The sequence below is a fragment of the Neoarius graeffei genome, chromosome 6 (genome assembly GCF_027579695.1).
Source record: "Neoarius graeffei isolate fNeoGra1 chromosome 6, fNeoGra1.pri, whole genome shotgun sequence".
Classification (NCBI taxonomy): domain Eukaryota; kingdom Metazoa; phylum Chordata; class Actinopteri; order Siluriformes; family Ariidae; genus Neoarius; species Neoarius graeffei.
The window spans coordinates 11,054,590-11,077,350 of NC_083574.1; the positions used below are offsets into that span (position 1 = coordinate 11,054,590).

Sequence of the window (22,761 nt, forward strand, 5' to 3'; positions counted from 1 at the left end):
GATACATTTTCTCAGTTTAAACATTTGTTATGCCATCTATGTTCTATTCTGAATAAAATATGGAATTTTGAAACGTCCACATCATTGCATTCTGTTTTTATTTACAATTTGTACTTTGTCCCAACTTTTTTGGAATCGGGGTTGTACTTTACTTACTTTCTTGGCAAAAGTTAGCCTTGATATGATTACATTTTCTGCGAGTACATTCTGTAAGTTGTTTGCAGTTTTCAAAGGGAGTCTCCAGTTTCAGTGCTTTTAGAAGTAAAGCTATAACTTTAAATTTTCCACCATTTCTTTCACAAACATTCCACTACAGCAATAAACAAGAGTCATCAGGAGATGACATATCCCCCCGGTCCCCACATGACAAATGTGTTATAAGAAAATAATCAACTTTGGGGTGGTTAGAGGAACTTTACTTTGCATCAGGCCACTTCGTTGTTGATTATTTTCCCATACCAGCATGCACCATTGTTTTTTTCCTTATTTATGGAGTAACTATTGTGAAATGTACAGGTAGGTAGGTAGGTAGAATACGCAGGGAGGAATGTAAACTGAACTCCCTGACAGATCCTGAAAACTGAAGAGTTAAGGAATGCAGCCCTGTTTTTTCAGCAAATTTAAACAACATAAAACATGCTGTCAGATTCTGTAAAGGTCACAAAGCAGAAACGTGCAACGATGCAAGTAATTTAACTCTGTGCTGTCAAATACTGAGATGTCTTACTTCTTCAGCTGAAGTCCCAGGCTGAATCCATCTTTATTAGATGGTTGAAATACTTCGACTGAGGGTTCTGTAACAGATATAGTGACAAACACTATGACATAGCAAACACAAAGAATCTACATATACATATCTACATATATCTAGTTGCCAGTTTATTACCCTACATTCACACGAATGGTTGATCCCAATGTCATACACCGTCATGGATCCACAATAATGGATCATGCCACAAGGAATGTATTGACACTTATTATTTCCAGGAACATGACTGAAAGGTGGCGGCACGGTGGTGTAGTGGTTAGAGCTGTCGCCTCACAGCAAGAAGGTCCTGGGTTCGATCCCCGTGGCCGGCGAGGGCCTTTCTGTGCGGAGTTTGCATGTTCTCCCCGTGTCCGCGTGGGTTTCCTCCGGGTGCTCCGGTTTCCCCCACAGTCCAAAGACATGCAGGTTAGGTTAACTGGTGACTCTAAATTGACCGTAGGTGTGAATGGTTGTCTGTGTCTATGTGTCAGCCCTGTGATGACCTGGCGACTTGTCCAGGGTGTACCCCGCCTTTCGCCCATAGTCAGCTGGAATAGGCTCCAGCTTGCCTGCGACCCTGTAGAAGGATAAAGCAGCTAGAGATAATGAGAGATGAGATGAGATGAGATGACTGAAAGGTTTTATTATGGACTGAACTCGTGATGGCTGGTTACAGGAGGCATATCAGACGCTCGCTGGCCGTGCTGTGAAAATTGTGCATGCAGACACTCATCTAAGTTTCCAAATCTGTCACTGCTTAACTCTTGAATATTTTCTATTGTGAATACTATCATTAGAAAGCTTATAATTTCTGCTTTCCAAAGAAATTTATCTAGTTAAAATCTGTTCAGTACTTTGGGAGTAATGGCAGGTTGAAGTTGGTACAACAGAGTTCACGCTCTGCTCGCGTGACATCGGGAAACTGCCGGTGCTTTTTGAGTCACGGGAAAGCAGTCAGGCTCTCTCTCTCTCTCTCTCTCCTGATCGGTTTCTGACTGGATTACTCGTGAATATCAATCAGATAACTTTTATAGGGACGTTCTCTCGCTCTCACTGTTGCTGATGAAGTATTCAGCAAAATTTTCTGTCAGCTAGTTTTGATGTTATGATTCACACGAGACTTTGAAGTGAGTTTTCATAGCTTTACCTACTTATTTTTTCTAATCAAACTGATTAATGTAAACAAATAACTATTTTAGAATATAAATGTAGTTGTTTTGATGAAAAATATTGAGATCTTAGTGGTCAGAATGAGATTTAAAAATAATGGAAGTCAGAAACGCGAGTGTCAATTTCAATTCAGTTAATTGGAATTATTTATTGGATGTGGCTCAGACAGTCTTTTCGAGGTTCGCCTTGAAAGCTGTGAATATTATCATTTATATTCTTGCATATAAACACTAGTAGGCCCTACTTTTGTGAAATACAAAGGTCTACAGAGCACAAAGAGGGTATTAGAAATAATCTTTTATCACTTTTTTTATTGTAATAGAGAATGGTAGATGTGAATGACATTCCTGACTGGGATGGATTCATCTCAAGCTCCAGTTTTTATATTTAACATTGATTTCTCCTTCTTTGTGAAGCATAAGTAAGAGTTAAGATCAGCTTTATATTGCACAAATAAAGACATTTGGTGAAACTTTGAAGACGAGCATGTACCAATTACATTTTTAACCTAATTACCATAATTAATACTAATTAAATACTAATTTGCATTAGTTTTTACTCATTTTTCAAACTTTGTATTCAGTATACAACCATCTATGTGCCTGCCAATTTCCATGTAAATATCTTGAAAAATAAAGTTATTAAGAAAAAAAAACATTTGATCTCATTGGTTAATGAGGCCCATTTTGGACCATGTGATCATAAAAATTTACGTCAGTTTTCGAAAAATTAAGCCGTTTTTTCAATCTTCAATTTGTAATATCTCAAGAACGGCTAAACATATTTTAATTCTGTAAAAAGTATGTTGTTCAGCATTCAGTTCTAAATTCAACGAGGGCAGTTTCAAGTAATTTGGACTGAATTTAAATTTTCACCTGATATGCCTAGTTATAAAATGAAATGGTGGTGATAACCCCTGTCAATCAATAACTGTCACGAACCAATCAGGTGTGTGAGCTCATGTATGCAGAAGAGGGTAGACAGCATTTTCTTATCTGAGCTGACTGTTCAGCTTCTCTATGAAGCAGTATGAACAGCAGTGTGAAAAGAAAATGCAGTGGTTTAATGTGTCTTGGTAGCTGTTGTGTGATTTTGCAGAGTGGATGGGAATTGGAAAATGATCAAAATCAGGAGAAAATGCGATAAAAATAAGATTTGTTCAGTCTTACTTGGCTGTTTGCCAGAGTTTAGTCAAAATGACATCCAACAGGTTTTCCCAGACCACCACATGTTTCAACTCAAATGTCCAACAATATATTTTTTAAAAAGTTCATTTTTTGTAACACTTGCTTCTCACGAGTCATTTCATCCAAACCATGAAACATAAAACTTACAGTTCTGTTGGTCATTGTGGACTTTGATCGTACAACATGCACTTAATCTATTTACTTCATCTTTATCCATGAATTATGGAGGTGTATGAATGTGATCCATACTAGCACCCAGTGATATTTGCCTGCATGGTCCTCAGATCTCAACCCTATTGAGGATTTTATACAGTTCACCCACAGACAAATTTATACTGCTCTAAAGATAAACCAGCAGCAGTGTTTATAGACGCTCACTGCTTACCAGGTCCATCCAAGTACTGCGAGAGGGAGAAGCGGAGGCGGAGAATGATGGGCTCTGTTCGAATGACCTTCCATGCTGTCGCAACTTCCTCCTACAAGCCAAGTATATAACAGAATAGCAATTACTCATGACAAAACATTAGGAGTGCTTTTACACGTTGTAATACTGCAAGAATCACAGTAAAATTACGCACGTCCAGGAAGCTGATGTTGATATGAAGGTCGATATCCACGTCATCAATTGTGCCGTATTCTCTGTTTGATGTAGGCACAAAAAAAAAAGAATTATGAGAAAGAAATGTTATTTTGTTTGTAAAATCAGTGTTTGGGATTATTACTCATTTTCTTGTAATAATGCAGTGCTTTTCTTGTCATAATGAAATGCTTTTCTTGTGACAGTGAGATGGTGTTTTTTTGTGATAACATGACCATCTTTGTAGTAATAGAAAGACGTTTTCTCTCAAAAATAAGATGTTTTTATTTCCTGTTACATGTTTTCATTATAATTATGAAACCCTTTTCTCACCATAACAAGACGCTTTTCTCTTAATATATATCCAGTTATTTATGTATATATATATATATATATATATATATATATATATATATATATATATATATATATATATATAATCTCATTATCTCTAGCCGCTTTATCCTTCTACAGGGTCGCAGGCAAGCTGGAGCCTATCCCAGCTGACTACGGGCGAAAGGCGGTGTACACCCTGGACAAGTCACCAGGTCATCACAGGGCTGACACATAGACACAGACAACCATTCACACTCACACCTACGGTCAATTTAGAGTCACCAGTTAACCTAACCTGCATGTCTTTGGACTGTGGGGGAAACCGGAGCACCCGGAGGAAACCCACGTGGACACGGGGAGAACATGCAAACTCCACACAGAAAGGCCCTCGCCGGCCACGGGGCTTGAACCCGGACCTTCTTGCTGTGAGGCGACAACGCTAACCACTACACCACCGTGCATAACATTGATTATCTCATTACAGTGACACCTGTCAAGGGGTGGGATATATTAGGCAGCAAGAGAACAGTCAGTTCTTGAAGTTGATGTGTTGGAAGCAGGAAAAATGGGCAAGTGTAAGGATCTGAGCAACTTTGGCAAGGGTCAAATTGTGATGGCTGGATGACTGGGTCTGACCATCTCCAAAAATGGCACATCTTGTGGAGTGCTTCCAGTATGCAGAGGTTAGTACCTACCAAAAGTGGTCCAAGGATCCAAAGGACAACCGGTGAGCCGGCGACAGGGTCATGGGTGTCGAAGGCTCATTGATTCGCATGGGGCACAAAGGCTAGCCCATATGATCCGATCCCACAGAAGAGCTACTGTAGCAGAAACTGCTGAAAAAAGTTAATGCTGGCTAAAACAGAAGGGTATACAGCGTTACTGTAGTTTGTGCTACAATAGCTCCTCTGTGGGGGCAGCACAATGGTGCAATGGTTAGCATTGTCGTGTCAAAGCAAGAAGGCTCTCGGTTTGAGCCCAGTGGCCGACGGGGGCCTTTCTGTGTGGAGTTTGCATGTTCTCCCCATGTCTGTGTGAGTTTCCTCTGGGTGCTCCGGTTTCCCCCACAGTTCAAAGACATGTAGTGAGGTTAACTGGCTCCACTAAATTGCCCATAGATGTGTGAGTGTGCAGAAAGGAACTGGGCACCCTACTGCTGCAATTCTGGCCAAGCCAAGAAGCCTTTATTTATCACATGTACACTCAAGCATAGACTTAAGCACAGAGTGAAATTTAACCCGTCTGAAGCAGTGAATGCACACATACACAGAGCAGGGGGCAGCTATGCTACAGTGCCCAGGGAGCAGTTGGGGGTTAGGTGCCTTGCTCAAGGGCATTTCAGCCCAACTGCAGGCCATGGCTGCCCCATGTTAACCTAACCACATGTCTTTGGACTGTAGGGGAAACCAGGAAACCCACATGCAAACTTCACACAGAAAGGCCCCGTTGGCCGCTGGGCTCGGGCTCGAACCCAGAACCTTCTTCCTGTGAGGCGATAGTGCTAACCACTACACCACCATGCCGCCCAAACATGGTTCGCCTCAAGCCTGGATCAGGTTTGGCAGTGATGACAATGACAAGCTCTTCTATGGGATTGGACCATATGGGTTAGCTTTCATACCCCATGTGAATCAGTGAGTCTATGACACCCATGACCCTGTCACCGGTTCACCAGTTGTCCTTCCTTGGACTACTTTTAACACCCCACAAGACCTGCCATTTTGGAGATGCTCAAAGCCAGTCACCTAGCCATCACAATTTGGCCCTCGTCAAAGTCGCTCAGATCCTTACGACTGCCCATTTTTCCTGCTTCCAACAAATCAACTTCAAGAACTGACTGTTCTCTTGCTACCTAATATATCCCACCCCTTGACAGGTGCCATCGTAATGAGATAATCAATGTTATTCACGTCACCTGTCTGTGTTTTTAAATTTATGGCTATATACAGTATATTACAGTTTATATATAACAAATTGCTAGCTTACTTAAAAATTAGTAACCAATAACCTGGCAATTCAATATAGTTAGCTATAAATTATTAAATTTGATTAAATTTGATGAAATAATAACCACCACGATATATATCATTTTTCTTACAATACCTGACTGATATGGCACTGTCCGTGTAAATGTCCTTCACAGCCTCAATGTCAGCATCCAGTTGGGGATGGCGGTACAGATCAGCTGCACAGCTCCCCTGGGTGATGAGAACAAATATATTCATTATAACACTGTGAGAAGGTTATTGTGCCTCACAACTCTCTATTCCAGGTATCACCAAGTGCTGTAATACACTAAAAGCTCTGAGTTCCCTGAATATTATTAAGTTGCAGGTTGTTTAAATAATGCATGCTGCAGTCCTTGTACTGTACTGATATTGCCCATTATGCATTTTTAGACATGTATGGAAAATCTACACTCATAATTACCTCAACCACGACCAATCTGTGCGGTTTGTTTGTTTGTATGTCTGTCTGTTAGCAATCTAGCGTCTAGACGGTTGCACCAATTGACTTCAAATTTCTTCTTCTACATAGCCATGATGCTGTAATTGATGCAGTATGTGGTTTGGCATTGTCATGTTGGAAAATGCAAGGTCTTCCCTGAAAGAGACGTCGTCTGGATGGGAGCATATGTTGCTCTAGAACCTGGATATACCTTTCAGCATTGATGGTGAAAATCGCAACAGAAAAATTTACTATTAAAACCAGTTGTTAAAACAAAGTGTGGTGAAGCAGCTTTTAGCTACTATGCAGTACAGCTATGGAACCAACTGCCAGAGGACATTAAAAATGCTCCTGCTGTTGGCAGCTTCAAATCTAGGTTAAAGACCAAGCTGTTTTCAGATGCTTTCTGTTAAATAATTAATATTTTTACATTTTTTATAATCTTTACTTTCTCTGCATGTTTTAACTTTACTTTAACTTTATTCTATTTTATTCCGCTGGTTTCTTTTTCTTTTTCTCCTTTTTCTTTTTGGCATTTTATTATTTTATTTCTACTATTGTTTAATTCTTATTATTTTCTTTTAATTCTTTTAATTAATTGTTTTAGAATAAAAATAAAATTATTTTATGTAATTTTTTTTCTTTATTGTTTACTGTTTTTGTTTTTACTTCTGTAAAGCACATTGAACTGCCATTGTGTATGAAATGTGCTATATAAATAAACTTGCCTTGCCTTGCCTTGGTGTCTTTCCAGATGTGTAAGCTGCCCATGCCACACGCACTAATGCAACCCCATACCATCAGAGATGCAGGCTTCTGAACTGAGCGCTGATAACAACTTGGGTCGTCCTTCTCCTCTTTAGTCCGAATGACACGGCGTCCCTGATTTCCATAAAGAACTTCACATTTTGATTTGTCTGACCACAGAACAGTTTTCCACTTTACCACAGTCAATTTTAAATGAGCCTTGGCCCAGAGAAGACGTCTGCGCTTCTGGATCATGTTTAGATACGGCTTCTTCTTTGAACTATAGTGTTTTAGCTGGCGACGGCGGACGGCACGGTGAATTGTGTTCACAGATAATGTTCTCTGGAAATATTCCTGAGCCCATTTTGTGATTTCCAATACAGAAGCATGCCTGTATGTGATGCAGTGCTGTCTAAGGGCCCGAAGATCATGGGCACCCAGTATGGTTTTCCGGCCTTGACCCTTACGCACAGAGATTCTTCCAGATTCTCTGAATCTTTTGATGATATTATGCACTGTAGATGATGATATTTTCAAACTCTTTGCAATTTTACACTGTCGAACTCCTTTCTGATATTGCTCCACTATTTGTCGGCGCAGAATTAGGGGGATTGGTGATCCTCTTCCCATCTTTACTTCTGAGAGCCGCTGCCACTCCAAGATGCTCTTTTTATACCCAGTCATGTTAATGACCTATTGCCAATTGACCTAATGAGTTGCAATTTGGTCCTCCAGCTGTTCCTTTTTCGTACCTTTAACTTTTCCAGCCTCTTATTGCCCCTGTCCCAACTTTTTTGAGATGTGTTGCTGTCATGAAATTTTAAATGAGCCAATATTTGGCAAGAAATTTCAAAATGTCTCACTTTCGACATTTGATATGTTGTTTATGTTCTATTGTGAATACAATATCAGTTTTTGAGATTTGTAAATTATTGCATTCCATTTTTATTTACAATTTGTACTTTGTCCCAACTTTTTTGGAATCGGGGTTGTATGATGAGATTGAGTGGAATAACTGTTTTATTCTGCCCACATTCACTGGATTTTGAGAAACCGAGCATTTTTATTTTTTGCAAATTCAATCAATAAAAACTTTATACAAAACGCCTGACAAAATCATTTCTGCTTAGAATGTAAACAAACCGGAGATACTGGGGGAAAACTATATTCTTTTAGGTATTTCTGTTTCTTTTAAATACTTTATAATATTTTGGGGGGTTTTGTTTTCGAGTAGAGTTTTTATTTCATCCTCAGTTGGTTCAGTAACATGTTCCGCCATTTTGTTTTTCTCTACTCATGGTACATAAGCTGATATCCTAGTAGTAGAGTAGCCAATCAGAGCATGCGATTGCTCATATCCAGTCAATGTGGATAGAATAATAGTCAATAGTCATAGAGCTCCACTGGCTGTTTGTCAGTCATATAATTTGATCTCTGTCACTAAAACAAAACTTTCAACTTAAATTTAAGTATTACAGCTGAGGCTTTTGATGCCAATTTCTTTAATTTGTACTTGAAACTAATCTAAAGTCAAGAGAAAGACCCATCTGTCATCTGATGGCAGTTGCTAAAACAGAACAATCACTGTTTTTTGTTTTTCTCAGGACGTCTCGTCTCGTCTTCTTCCGCTTATCCAGGACCGGGTCGCGGAGGCAGCAGTCTAAGCATGGAAGCCCAAACTTCCCTTTCCCCAGACACCTCGGCCAGCTCCTCGGGAAGAACACCGAGGCGTTCCCAGGCCAGCCGAGAGACATAGTCCCTCCAGCGTGTCCTGGGTCTTCCCCGGGGCCTCCTCCCGGGGGGACATGCCTGGAACACCTCCCCAGGGAGGCGTCCAGGAGGCATCCGAAAAAGATGCCCGAGCCACCTCAGCTGGTTCCTCTCGATGTGGAGGAGCAGCGGCTCTACTCCGAGCTCCTCCCGAGTGACTGTGCTTCTCACCCTATCTCTAAGGGAGCGCCCAGCCACCCTGCGAAGGAAACTCATTTCAGCCGCTTGTATCCGCGATCTTGTTCTTTCTGTCATTACCCAAAGCTCATGACCATAGGTGAGAGTCGGAACGTAGATCGACCGGTAAATTGAGAGCTTCGCCTTTTGGCTCAGCTCCTTCTTCACCACGACGGACCGGTAAAGCGACCGCATCACTGCGGAGGCTGCACCGATCCGCCTGTCGATCTCACGCTCCATCCTTCCCTCACTCGTGAACAAGATCCCGAGATACTTAAACTCCTCCACTTGAGGCAGGACTTCTCCACCAACCTGGAGAGGGCAAGCCACCCTTTTCCGGTCGAGAACCATGGCCTCGGACTTGGAGGTGCTGATTCTCATCCCAGCCGCTTCACACTCGACTGCAAACCGCCCCAGTGCATGCTGAAGGTCCTGGTTTGAAGAAGCCAACAGGACAACATCATCCGCAAAAAGCAGAGATGAAATCCTGTGGTTCCCAAACAGGATTCCTTCCGGCCCCTGGCTGCGCCTAGAAATTCTGTCCATAAAAATTATGAACAGAACCGGTGACAAAGGGCAGCCCTGACGGAGTCCAACATGCACTGGGAACAGGTCTGACTTACTGCCGGCAATGCGAACCAGACTCCTGCTCCGTTCGTACAGGGACCGGACAGCCCTTAGCAAAGAGCCCCGAACCCCATACTCCCGAAGCACCCCCCACAGAATACCACGGGGGACACGGTCGAATGCCTTCTCCAGATCCACAAAGCACATGTGGACTGGTTGGGCAAACTCCCATGAACCCTCGAGCACCCTATGAAGGGTATAGAGCTGGTCCAGTGTTCCGCGACCAGGACGAAAACCGCATTGTTCCTCCTGGATCCGAGGTTCGACTATTGGTCGAATTCTCCTCTCCAGTACCCTGGAGTAAACTTTCCCTGGGAGGCTGAGAAGTGTGATTCCCCTATAATTGGAGCACACTCTCCGGTCCCCTTTCTTAAAAAGAGGGACCACCACCCCAGTCTGCCACTCCAGAGGCACTGTCCCCGACCGCCACGCGATGTTGCAGAGGCGTGTCAACCAAGACAGCCCCACAACATCCAGAGACTTGAGATACTCAGGGCGGATCTCATCCACCCCCGGTGCCTTGCCACCGAGGAGCTTGCAAACCACCTCAGTGACTTCGGCTTGGGTAATGGACGAGTCCACCTCTGAGTCATCAGCCTCAGTCTCCTCAGTGGAAGACATGACGGTGGGATTGAGGAGATCCTCAAAGTATTCCTTCCACCGCCCGACAATGTCCCCAGTCGAGGTCAACAGCTCCCCACCCGCACTGTAAACAGTGTTGGCAGAGTACTGCTTCCCCCTCCTGAGGCGCCGGACGGTTTGCCAGAATTTCTTCGAGGCCGACCGATAGTCCTTCTCCATGGCCTCCCCGAACTCCTCCCAGTTCCGAGTTTTTGCCTCCGCAACTGCCCGAGCTGCAGCACGCCTGGCCTGCCGATACCCGTCGGCTGCCTCAGGAGTCCCGGAGGTCAACATGGCCCGATAGGACTCCTTCTTCAGCTTGACGGCATCCCTTACTTCCGGTGTCCACCACCGGGTTCAGGGATTGCCGCCACGACAGGCACCGGAGACCTTGCGGCCACAGCTCCGAACAGCTGCGTCCACAATGGAGGTAGAGAACATGGTCCACTCAGACTCAATGTCCCCCGCCTCCCTCGGAAGCTGGGAAAAGCTCTCCCGGAGGTGGGAGTTAAAGACCTCCCCAACAAAGTGCTCGGCCAGACGTTCCCAGCAGACCCTCACCATACGTTTGGGCCTGCCAGGTCTGTCCAGCTTCCTCCTCCGCCAGCGGATCCAACTCACCACCAGGTGGTGATCAGTTGACAACTCAGCCCCTCTCTTCACCCGAGTGTCCAAGACATAGGGTCGGAGATCAGATGACACGACTACAAAGTCGATCATCGACCTCCGACCTAAGGTGTCCTGGTGCCACGTGCACTTATGGACACCCCTATGCTCGAACATGGTGTTCGTTATGGACAAACTGTGACTAGCACAGAAGTCCAATAACAAAACACCACTCGGGTTCAGATCGGGGAGGCCGTTCCTCCCAACCACGCCCCTCCAGGTGTCACTGTCATCGCCCACGTGAGCATTGAAGTCCCCCAGTAGCACAATGGAGTCCCCAGTCTGAGCACCCCTCAGTACCTCTCCCAGGGACTCCAAGAAGGCCGGATACTCTATACTGCTATTTGGCCCGTAGGCACAAACAACAGCAAGAGCCCTCTCCCCAATCCGAAGGCACAGAGAGGCGACCCTTTCGTTCACTGGGGTAAACTCCAACACATGGCGGCTGAGCTGGGGAGCTATAAGGAAGCCCACACCAGCCCGCCGCCGCTCACCATGGGCGACTCCAGAGAAGTGGAAAGTCCAGCCCCTCTCGAGGAGCTGGGTTCCAGAGCCCAAGCTGTGCGTGGAGGTGAGCCCGACTATCTCTAGCCGGTACCTCTCAACCTCCCGCACAAGCTCAGGCTCCTTCCCCCCCAGCGAAGTGACATTCCATGTCCCAACAGCCAGCCGCTGTGTCCGGGGATCAGGTCGTCGAGGCCCCTGCCTTCGACTGCCACCCAATCCACACTGCACCAAACCCCTACTGCTACCTCTGTGGGTGGTGAACCCACAGGAGGTCGGGCCCACGTCGCCTCTTCGGGCTGAGCCCGGCCGGGCCCCATGGGCAAAGGCCCGACCACCAAGCGCTCGCATACGAGCCCCAACCCCAGGCCTGGCTCCAGGGTGGGGCCCCGGCTGCGTCCTACCGGGCGACGTCACGGTCCTGGATTTTTTCTCCATAGGGGTTTTTTGGTGAACTGCTCTTGGTCTGGCCTGTCACCTAGGACCTGTCTGCCTTGGGAAACCATAACAGGGGCATAATGCCCCCGACAACATAGCTCCTAGGATCATTCAAGCACACAATGATCCTTTGTGTGCTTTGTGTGTTTTCTCAGGACGGTTAGCTTTAATTCAAGTCTTCTCTCTCATTCTGTTATTAATTTGTTTCTTGAATTTTATCACCTGTAATTTGTTTTCCATTATCAGTTTGACAACTCTTGGCATGCATTTTGTTTACAGTTCTGAGTTATTTTTTTTCCTCTGTGTTTTCATCACTCTTAGTTTTATGTATGTTCATAGTATTATCTGATTTTGATCCTCTTTTCCTGGTGACACATGATACATGCCATCCTCCCTGCCAGGATATTCACTATGAGCATTGGAAAGCCTTTAATAAACACAAAGTCAAGTACAAACACATAACTTAGCATGTTACTTCAGAACATTTAATCAGCTTAACCTGTAAATATTATACAGTGGGGCAAAAAAGTATTTAGTCAGCCACCAATTGTGCAAGTTCTCCCACTTAAAAAGATGAGAGAGGCCTGTAATTTTCATCATAGGTACACTTCAACTATGAGAGACAGAATGGGGGGAAAGAATCCAGGAAATCACATTGTAGGATTTTTAATGAATTAATTGGTAAATTCCTCAGTAAAATAAGTATTTGGTCACCTATAAACAAGCAAGATTTCTGGCTCTCACAGAACTGTAACTTCTTCTTTAAGAGGCTCCTCTGTCCTCCACTCGTTACCTGTATTAATGGCACCTGTTTGAACTTGTTATCAGTATAAAAGACACCTGTCCACAACCTCAAACAGTCACACTCCAAACTCCACTATGGCCAAGACCAAAGAGCTGTCAAAGGACACCAGAAACAAAATTGTAGACCTGCACCAGGCTGGGAAGACTGAATCTGCAATAGGTAAGCAGCTTGGTGTGAAGAAATCAACTGTGGGAGCAATTATTAGAAAATGGAAGACATACAAGACCACTGATAATCTCCCTCGATCTGGGGCTCCACGCAAGATCTCACCCCGTGGGGTCAAAATGATCACAAGAATGGTGAGCAAAAATCCCAGAACCACACGGGGGGACCTAGTGAATGACCTGCAGAGAGCTGGGACCAAAGTAACAAAGGCTACCATCAGTAATACATTACGCCGCCAGGGACTCAAATCCTGCAGTGCCAGACGTGTCCCCCTGCTTAAGCCAGTACATGTCCAGGCCCATATGAAGTTTGCTAGAGAGCATTTGGATGATCCAGAAGAGGATTGGGAGAATGTCATATGGGCAGATGAAACCAAAATAGAACTTTTTGGTAAAAACTCAACTTGTCGTGCTTGGAGGAGAAAGAATGCTGAGTTGCATCCAAAGAACACCATACCTCCTGTGAAGCATGGGGGTGGAAACATCATGCTTTGGGGCTGTTTTTCTGCAAAGGGACCAGGACGACTGATCCATGTAAAGGAAAGAATGAATGGGGCCATGTATCATGAGATTTTGAGTGAAAACCTCCTTCCATCAGCAAGGGCATTGAAGGTGAGACATGGCTGGGTCTTTCAGCATGACAATGATCCCAAACACACCGCCCAGGCAACGAAGGAATGGCTTCGTAAGAAGCATTTCAAGGTCCTGGAGTGGCCTAGCCAGTCTCCAGATCTCAACCCCATAGAAAATCTTTGGAGGGAGTTGAAAGTCTGTATTGCCCAGCGACAGCCCCAAAACATCACTGCTCTAGAGGAGATCTGCATGGAGGAATGGGCCAAAATACCAGCAACAGTGTGTGAAAACCTTGTGAAGACTTACAGAAAACGTTTGACCTCTGTCATTGCCAACAAAGGGTATATAACAAAGTATTGAGATGAACTTTTGTTATTGACCAAATACTTATTTTCCACCATAATTTGCAAATAAATTCTTTAAAAATCAGACAATTTTTTTTCTCATTTTGTCTCTCATAGTTGAGGTATACCTATGATGAAAATTACAGGCCTCTCTCATCTTTTTAAATGGGAGAACTTGCACAATTGGTGACTGGCTAAATACTTTTTTGCCCCACTGTATGCAATGGCTTTCTTTCACTTGCTGCAGTTGATTGCTGTTTACCTGAATTCCATAGAGGAATTGCTCTGGTTCATTCTCTCCATCTGATTCCTCATCCGTCCAACACTGGCCTTTGATGTCCTACATGAAAAATATTCAGTTATGTTCTGGAAACGTTTCAAACGTCTTCGTAATTTCATGACCAACATTTGCAATTTGAAGACGTCTCTCAACGAACCAATTCTGTAAACATGCTAAACTGAAAATAAGAAAAGACAACAAGCTATAACAACTACAACAGTGTTAACCTGAACTGGGAGCTACACTGGGAGCTATATGGCCAAAATATTTGTGGACACCTGACCATCATACCCATATGTTGTTATTCCCCAAATTGTTGCCACAAATCTGTAAGCACACAATTCTATAGGATGTCTTTTTATATGTTATAGCTTTACAAATTCCCTTCAGTGGAACTAAGGGACCAAAACCTGTTCCAGCTTGACAGTGATCCTGTGCATAAAGTGAGCTCCATTAAGACGTAGTTTGCCAAGGTTGGAGCAGAAGAAGTCAACTGGAAAGAACTTGACTGGAACACAAAATGCACCCCAGTCCTCATTGCCCTACATCAGTGCCAGACCTCTGTAATGGTCTTGAGGATAAATGAGCACAGATCCCCACAGCCGCACTCCAAAATCTGGTGGAAAGCCTTCCCAGAAGAGTGGAGGTTATTATAACAGCAAACAGAGACTAAATCTGAAATGAGATGTTCAAAAATGACAGTATATTTCTTTCTTCAGAACAAAATGTTCAATCTTGGGTATATCTTAGCCCCACCGCGAGTTGGCCTAGGGGTTAGTGTGTCTGCCTCTCGACTGGGAGATTGTGAGTTCTACTCACGTTTGGGTCATACCAAAGATCATCATAAAAATGGTACCTACCACTGTCTGGCAAGGCACGCTCCAATAGAGATGTGAGTGAGGAGTCAAACCTTTGTGGTTACCGGAGGACCAGCCTCCCACTGTGACCCTAGCTGTATAGGCAAGAGGCTGAGGGCTACGGAAACGGAGATCGGTGCCGCCCAATGCATCTGGTTAGTACTGGGACAAAAGACTGCCTGGGAAGACCAGGGCATGGCGTGGGAAGTACTTTAGATATCTTAGACCCACTTTTACATCAAGAATTCCACACTAAGCCTGCCAATAAACCAGGCCCTCACCCCCAGGGCCACCCAAGAAAATGTATCTCACCCAGAGTGAGCTTTATTTTTTTGGGGGGGAGGGCATTTTCTCTCACGTCTGCACCTGGTATGGAAATGGAAATTGGCACTGCCCTGTGCGCCTTAAGGGCCTGGTTAGTACTGAGATGGGAGACTGCTTTGGAAGACCAGAGCATGGCAGGGGAAGGACTTTAGACTTTAGATATCGTCGACCTACTTTGATGTCAAGAATTCCACACCAAGCCTGCCAATAAACCAGACCCTCGGCCCAAGGACCGCCCAAGAAAATGTATCTCGCCCGGAGCAAGCTTTTTTTGGGGGGGAGGGGGCATTTTCTGTCACCTCTGCACCTGGTAGCACTCGAGACTTCACTTGCCAGCCTTCACAGTGGCCTTCAAATATGTCCACCACAGACTACAACACCCATCCTGCACTTCACCACTCACAGGCCCCTGATTACTGATTACACACACCTGGACTTAATCACCACAGCACTCTATTTAAGATTCTCACTGCAACTAGTCTTTGTGAAAGAAACACTTAGGCTACGTTCACACTGCAGGCTGAAGTGACTCAAATCCGATCTTTTCGCCCATATGTGACCTGTATCCGATCTTTTATTGACAATATGAACGACACAGATCCGATTTTTTCAAATCCGACCCAGGCCGTTTGGATATGTGGTCCTAATTCCGATTCCTATCCGATCTTTTCATATGCGACTTCAGTCTGAACCGCCAGGTCGCATTCATCCAACTTACACGTCATCAACAAGCCACAAATGTCACTATTCTGCGCTGAAGTAGGCGGCGGGTCTCTCAAAAAAAGTTACAACAACATGCCGCATAATCACGGGCGCAGATAGAGGGTGGGATTCGTCCCACCCAGATTTAAATTCACCTCGTTCGGTCCCCCCCACTTATAGGGAGGAAAAAACGTCTATGCTGTCTTTCTTTGCATAAGGCAAACCTCACGGAAAAATCAAAAGACTAATTACCATTCGGTTTATTGAGGTGCACAGCAGTGTATACATAGTTGCAACAACTCACATAAAACAAAGACTGATATTCGGTTGGTTGAGCTGCGCAGACTGCACAGGTTGCGAGCTCGAGCTTGGTTGCTATGGTAACTCACAACAAGTTTGACAGGCATATCGGGGTTGGGGTTGGTTTGCTGGTAGCTTTGTCCCCCCCAGTTTTTTGTCCCCCCCAGTTCAAAAAACGTATCTGCGCCCCTGCGCATGACATCAATGCGAGGGACGCTTCGGGCTGTGAAGGTTCTGAATCTTCTCAATGGAAGGACACAGAGGTTAGGGAGCTGATTTCCATTTGGGGGGATACAGCTATTCAAGCAAGATTGGATGGGTCATACCGCAACCGGGCGGTTTTACTTCCGTAAACACTGGCCATGCTCACTGCGTGTGATGTCGTCGTATCCTGCAATGCGCATGCGGAACACTTTTAGGTCGCTTTTCGTTCATACTGAGGATCACATACAAGTCGCATATATTTGTTAATGTGAACGACCTCACAAAAAAATTGGATTTCACAAAAAAATCGGAATTGAGCATTAAGCCTTGCAGTGTGAACGTAGCGTTAGTGTATCATGATAGGCTGAGTTTGACTTTGTTTTGTGGTTTTGGGCGGTCCCGCCTGTCTCTAATGTCTTGTTTGTGCTTTACCTGATCCTTGCCTGATTATCAACTTTGATTTTGGATTTGTCTGCCTGACTGCCTGAACAAACTCTCTTTCAGCTTTTATATCCATCTGTCACCTGCATTCCTAATGGTTTAGGTTTATAGATATTTAACACAAAAGTCTTTTAGCACAAATCCAAAGTCTTTAGCACAAGATCCAAGAACACTTGATCTTTATTATGAATACTTACTGATCATGTTTATAGATATTTAATAACATTTTTAGCAGTTTATAGCACTGAATAAAAAAATAAATATTGAAATAAAATATAAACATGTTGCAACAAAGTGCATTTCCCTGTAAACCAGCCACATCTTCGAGACTTGTCTTGATCAAACAACCCTTACATCTTTGTGTAATCTCTTCTTCATCTTCTTCTTGCTTCATGATTGCCACATTATAAAGAATTGATATATTCATTTTGGTTGTTTTGTCATTCCTGAATATTTATATTGCACTTTTATTTAATTGCCATTCATTCTAGGATACTTTAGTGGAAGTTTCTTTGAAATTGGTCTTTTTCAGGTCAAGACTTTGTAGTTTTATTAGTCAAATACATATGAAAACAGTGTTATGTGATACCAAATGGACTTTTCATAATTTGAGTACATTTTTAGGAATAGATTCCGCTCTTAGTCAGCAAAACACATGTTGTCAAGCAGGGCAAGAGACATAATCTCCCGGTTAATTAATTCGACAAACACGTAATAATTGACAGTCAATTGAATTTGTGATATGATCAGAAGTGACTGAAGTTATCTATGAAGGAGCCAACAATTCAAGGTTTGTTATGGCTTAACTACAAATATCCAAAGACACCAAAGAATCGGATTTTCAGTCCACGTTTCAGGGATCAACAACTGATCCTTAACATGCACAGCAACAGAAATTCCGGCGTCCAGTCCCTAAGCAATCATAATAAACCCCTTCCTATATCAAGATGAGTTTTTTTTTTTCAATTATTGTGACCATAATCCAGAGTTGTACTAAAGAACATAGAGTTGTGCTAAGAGACTTTAGAACTTGTGCTAAAAGACTCTGGATTTGTGCTAAAAGACTTTCATGCTAAATAACCTTTATGGAGCACTTGCATGTGACGTCACATCCGCTCCAGATTGTAGACAAACGCCATCTTGTCGGTTAAACGCCATATTTCCGCCGTCTTTCCGACACTGACTTTCATTATTTTTCGCCGAAATATTCAAATATTACCATGCCACAATGCCGGAGAATTGCATGGCATATAAATGCCACAACAGGAGAGGTCAGAAAACGGGAAGTTAGTTTCATAGGCTGCCACGGGACCCTGACAGGCGCGCAAAATGGATTGCTGCTATCGGCCGGGCTGATCCAAACAACAAGAACAAGGCATGGGTACCGACTGGAAGGAACAATCACTGGCGCCTGTGCAGTGACCATTTCATCTCAGGTTCGTCATGTATTTATTTCAGTATATCCATGTACTTATTTGCAGCATAAGTTTATGACTTGCTCTAATAAAAAAATTCCGGTAAGTGGGAGCCTGAGAAAAGGGTTGGGGCGGGGTGGATTGGGTCTTTAGCGGTGTGGTACGAAAAAAAACCAGTAAACAGGTTTACCATATATACAGTAATACTGATAGACTACGGATACTTGATCTAACTGATAATATAAAATATTCAACCATAATCGGCTGGTCAGTGCTATGCTAGATACTACTGATATATCTAGCATCAATTCTAGTGCTCAATACTTAAGTGACTTACTTACCCGTCCAATGAGGATTGTTATTTTCTTGTTTACAAGATGCCACATCTGAGGGGGGCTGACAAATCCTGAATTTCTGTAGAGATAACTGTCCAGAGATTTATAAGCACGCAGTGCTTCACCACTGAACAGCGAGGGAAAGTTCCGCTGGCAGTTCAAAATCCGGTCGTGAAAACTCCGTCCGGTAAGCCATAAGGGTCACTAATCTGTAGATCGTTTATTTTAGACATATATCTAGTTATCTGTTCATTAGAAAAATGAGCCGTGTAGTCCGTCGGTTGAAATTGATCCATTTTGTACATGAGTGCAGCAGTATTCAGCGGTGTTGTTGACCGACAAGATGGCGGCTGTTAAGTTTCCGGTCACGTGACTGCAAGATCTCTAAAGTTTTATCTAATCTAATCTAATCTAATCTAATCTAATCTAATCTAATCTAATCTAATCTAATCTAATTTTCCTAACAGTTCTGTGAAATCTTCCCAACCAGTGACTATGTTGGCACATAGTTTTATAATTTGCCCAAGGACATTTTTTTTGCAGAATTGGTATATAATTTGTTTTATGCAACCTTTACATCCGTAAGTGTATATATACACTTACTGAGCACTTTTTTTTTTAAAGGAACACTATACAAATACTGGATAGGGCCTCCCTTTGCTCTCAAAACAGCCTCAAATCTTTGAGGCATGGATTCCATAAGATGTTGGAAACATTCCTTTGAGATTCTGGTCCATGTTGGCATGATTTCATCACACAATTCCTGCAGATGTTTCATGCTGTGAATTTCCTGTTCTACCACATCCCAAAGGTGTTCTGTTGGATTCGGATCCAGTGACTGGGAAGGGTATTGAAGAACATTGACTTATTGTCATGTTCATGAAACCAGTTTGAGATGTCTTGTGACATGGTGCATTATCATGCTTGAAGTTGCCATTAAAAGATGGTAAAGTGTGGCCATGAAGGGATGCACATTATCAGCAATGATATTCGAATAGGCTGTGACAGTCACGCTGTTGCACCCTTTTTGTGTATATATGGGATTTACAAATCTGGTTAACAAAACTCTTAATTTGCACTTCCAGTATCAAATTTGTAAATTTGATTTAGAAATGTTTGGTGTGCGTGCTGGATTTAATCTCAGAAATAACGCTCGAAATACAATATTGATGATCCATAATCATACTAAAATACATCCATCCATCCATCCATCCATCCATCCATTATCTGTAACCACTTATCTTGTACAGGATTGCGGGCAAGCTGGAGCCTATCCCAGCTGACTATGGGTGAGAGGCGGGGTACACCCCGGACAAGTTGCCAGATCATTGCTGGGCTGACACATAGAAACAAACAACCATTCACACTCACATTCACACCTACAGTCAACTTAGAGCCACCAATTAGCCTAACCTGCATGTCTTTGGACTGTGAGGGAAACCAGAGCACAAAAGAGGAAACCCACACAGACATGGAGAGAACCTGCAAACTCCACATAGAAAAGCCCTCATCAGCCACTGGGTTCGAACCCAGAACTTGCTGTGAGGCGACAATGCTAACCACTACACCACCATGCTGCCCTACTAAAATACATAAATACATTATTTGTGATATTTTGAAAGACTTCCATTGTGATCCCACGAGCGATAATGAACCCTAACCCTAGATCTCATTATCTGTAGTTTCAGCATATACACAAACATGGTGCTACAACGCCATGACTGATTGATTGGTATTAACAGGCCCAAAATATGCCAAGAAAATATTCCCCACACCACTACACCACCTCCACCACCCTGAACTGTTGACAAGACAAGTTGGGTCCATGGATTCATGCTGTTGGTGCCAAATTCTGACTCGACCATCCATGTGTCTCAGAAGAAATCTGGATTCATCGGGCCAGGCTATGTTTTTCCAGTCTTTAATTATCCACTTTTGGTGAGCCTGTGCCCACAGCAGCCTCAACTTTGTTTTTGGCTGATACAAATGGAATCCGATGTGGTCTTTTGCTGTTGTAGCTCATCCACCTCAAGGTTCAATGTGTTGTGTATTCTGATATGCTTTTCTGCTCACCACAGTTGTACAGACTGGTTATCTAAGGCTACATCCGCACGACAACGGCAACGAGATTTTTTTTTTAAATATCGTGTCCACATGGGCAACGGATCAGTAAAATTTCAGGTACATATGGCAATGCAACGCTTGCTGAAAACGATGCAATACACATGCCACACCACTACGTGCACTGTAAGACGGTCCCATCGGAGACACCAGAACAATAGAAGTAGACACATGCGCATAAACCCCTTCTTCTGTAGCATTAGCCACAAAGTTTTGATTATTAATCAGTAGCGTAAAATGAAAGACGCGGAAAGAGGAATGAATGGGGGTAGATGGAAGCGGGTACGCCAACATTCTGATATCCTCCAGAATTCTTTAATGGTCCGGAATAAATTGAATGCTACACGTTGATGGATTACTTTGTTCTTCTACACCCTTTTTGAGGAATGTATTGTCAGACTTAAACCAACATCTGAAGAGGTGAGATCGCTCCTTTTTTTTTCCTATGTTTGCTGGCGGGATTGTTTTTGTTTTTGGAAAGCTCACGGGCGGTGCGCGGTTTGGTACTGCTTCCGCAGTGTTTGGACTAAAGACTCTGCCCTAAGGGCTATTCTCTCACTCTCTCTCTCTCTCGCTCTCACTTTGCACCATTACACAATAAATATTCACAGTGAAAATATTTTGTAAGCATGTTTCATGAACCAAGTTATAGGATTTGTTGACAACTCGCATCGAGTTCGTTACACTTCTACCCGGCGTGAAGCACTGACAGTCAAGTGGTTGTGACGTCATCGTAAACAAATCCGTTCTACTCATCTAGACGACTTCGCAACGGCGCCGTTGCCAGATTTTTTCACTCTGGAACCTGTTCTCAAAAGATTTCGTTTTGGGGCACCCAAAACGCCGGTGCCGTGTGGACACCAGGCCGAAACGATAAAGAATTTTATCAGATTCACCTGAATCTGTTGCCGTGTGGACAGGGCCTAAGTTACTGCAGCCCTTCTGTCAGCTCGAACCAGTTTGGCCATTCTCCTCTGACCTCTCTCATCAACAAGGTACTTACATCTGCAGAACAGCCCCTCAGTGGATGTTTTTTTTCTGGCACCAACAACCATGCCATGGTCAAAATCAATGAGATCACAGACCCACCCCCCGTCCCACCCCTTTCTGAAGGTTGACATGAACAGCACACAAAGCTGCTGGCCCATATCTGCATGATTGTATGCAATGCACTGTTGTCTCATGGTTGGCTGATTGGATAACTGCACAAATGTGTAGGTTTACAGGTGTTCCTAATAAAGTGTCCGGTGAGTGTATATGGTTATATAGCTGTCTGTCAATGTCTTTGTGGCAGCAAAGTCAATATGAGACCAAGGAACTCAGAAAACTACAGTTGATTTTGTACACACATGACCCCTGAGCAACCCTGAGCTTATTAAAGATGCAGTTTTACCATTGGATCAGTCATTTAGAGATGAAGGTCTGACAGGTTTGGAATGTTCCCATCCATTTCACATCAAACACCCCAAAGGCAGGAATGTACTGCTGAGAAGGTGTCTGAAGCTCTGTGGCTTCTATATGCCGAACTGTGGAGAGAAAAAAAAAAGCATTGTAAAGCAAAAGAACTGAACAAAAGAAATAAACGAAACCTCAGTTATATGGAGATCAAATTGGAGTCGATTCACAATGATGACAGAACCACGGCTTTCAGTTCCCAATCAGCATTTCAAGGCTGAACTCGTTTGTCTCTGTATGGCTTAATCACACCACTTTATAATCACTCTCTATCTCTGTCTTTGCTTAATCATCGACTCTGCACCTTAGCGTGTATCTTAGCAACAGCCTTTTCTGGCTTGTGTAACTGTTTCATGAATCATGGCGGCATGTGTGGGTGAGACGCTGTGTGGGTGAGACGCTGTGTGTGTGTGTGTGTGTGTGTG

At 43.6% G+C, this 22,761-nt stretch overlaps 1 protein-coding gene across 1 annotated transcript in view; it reads right to left on the minus strand.

Moving 5' to 3' along the window:
- The window catches only part of parp6a (poly (ADP-ribose) polymerase family, member 6a), a 68,428-nt gene extending 46,139 nt beyond the window's left edge, over positions 1 to 22,289 (minus strand). Inside the window, exons 1-6 of the mRNA XM_060922844.1 lie at positions 22,275 to 22,289; positions 14,165 to 14,242; positions 6,122 to 6,216; positions 3,684 to 3,744; positions 3,491 to 3,581; positions 728 to 794 (exon numbers count right to left, since the gene is read on the minus strand). Coding sequence (XP_060778827.1) covers positions 728 to 794; positions 3,491 to 3,581; positions 3,684 to 3,744; positions 6,122 to 6,216; positions 14,165 to 14,242; positions 22,275 to 22,289 — 407 coding nt within the window. The remainder of the gene's footprint in view (positions 1 to 727; positions 795 to 3,490; positions 3,582 to 3,683; positions 3,745 to 6,121; positions 6,217 to 14,164; positions 14,243 to 22,274) is intronic.
- Between the last annotated feature and the right edge of the window lie 472 nt (positions 22,290 to 22,761).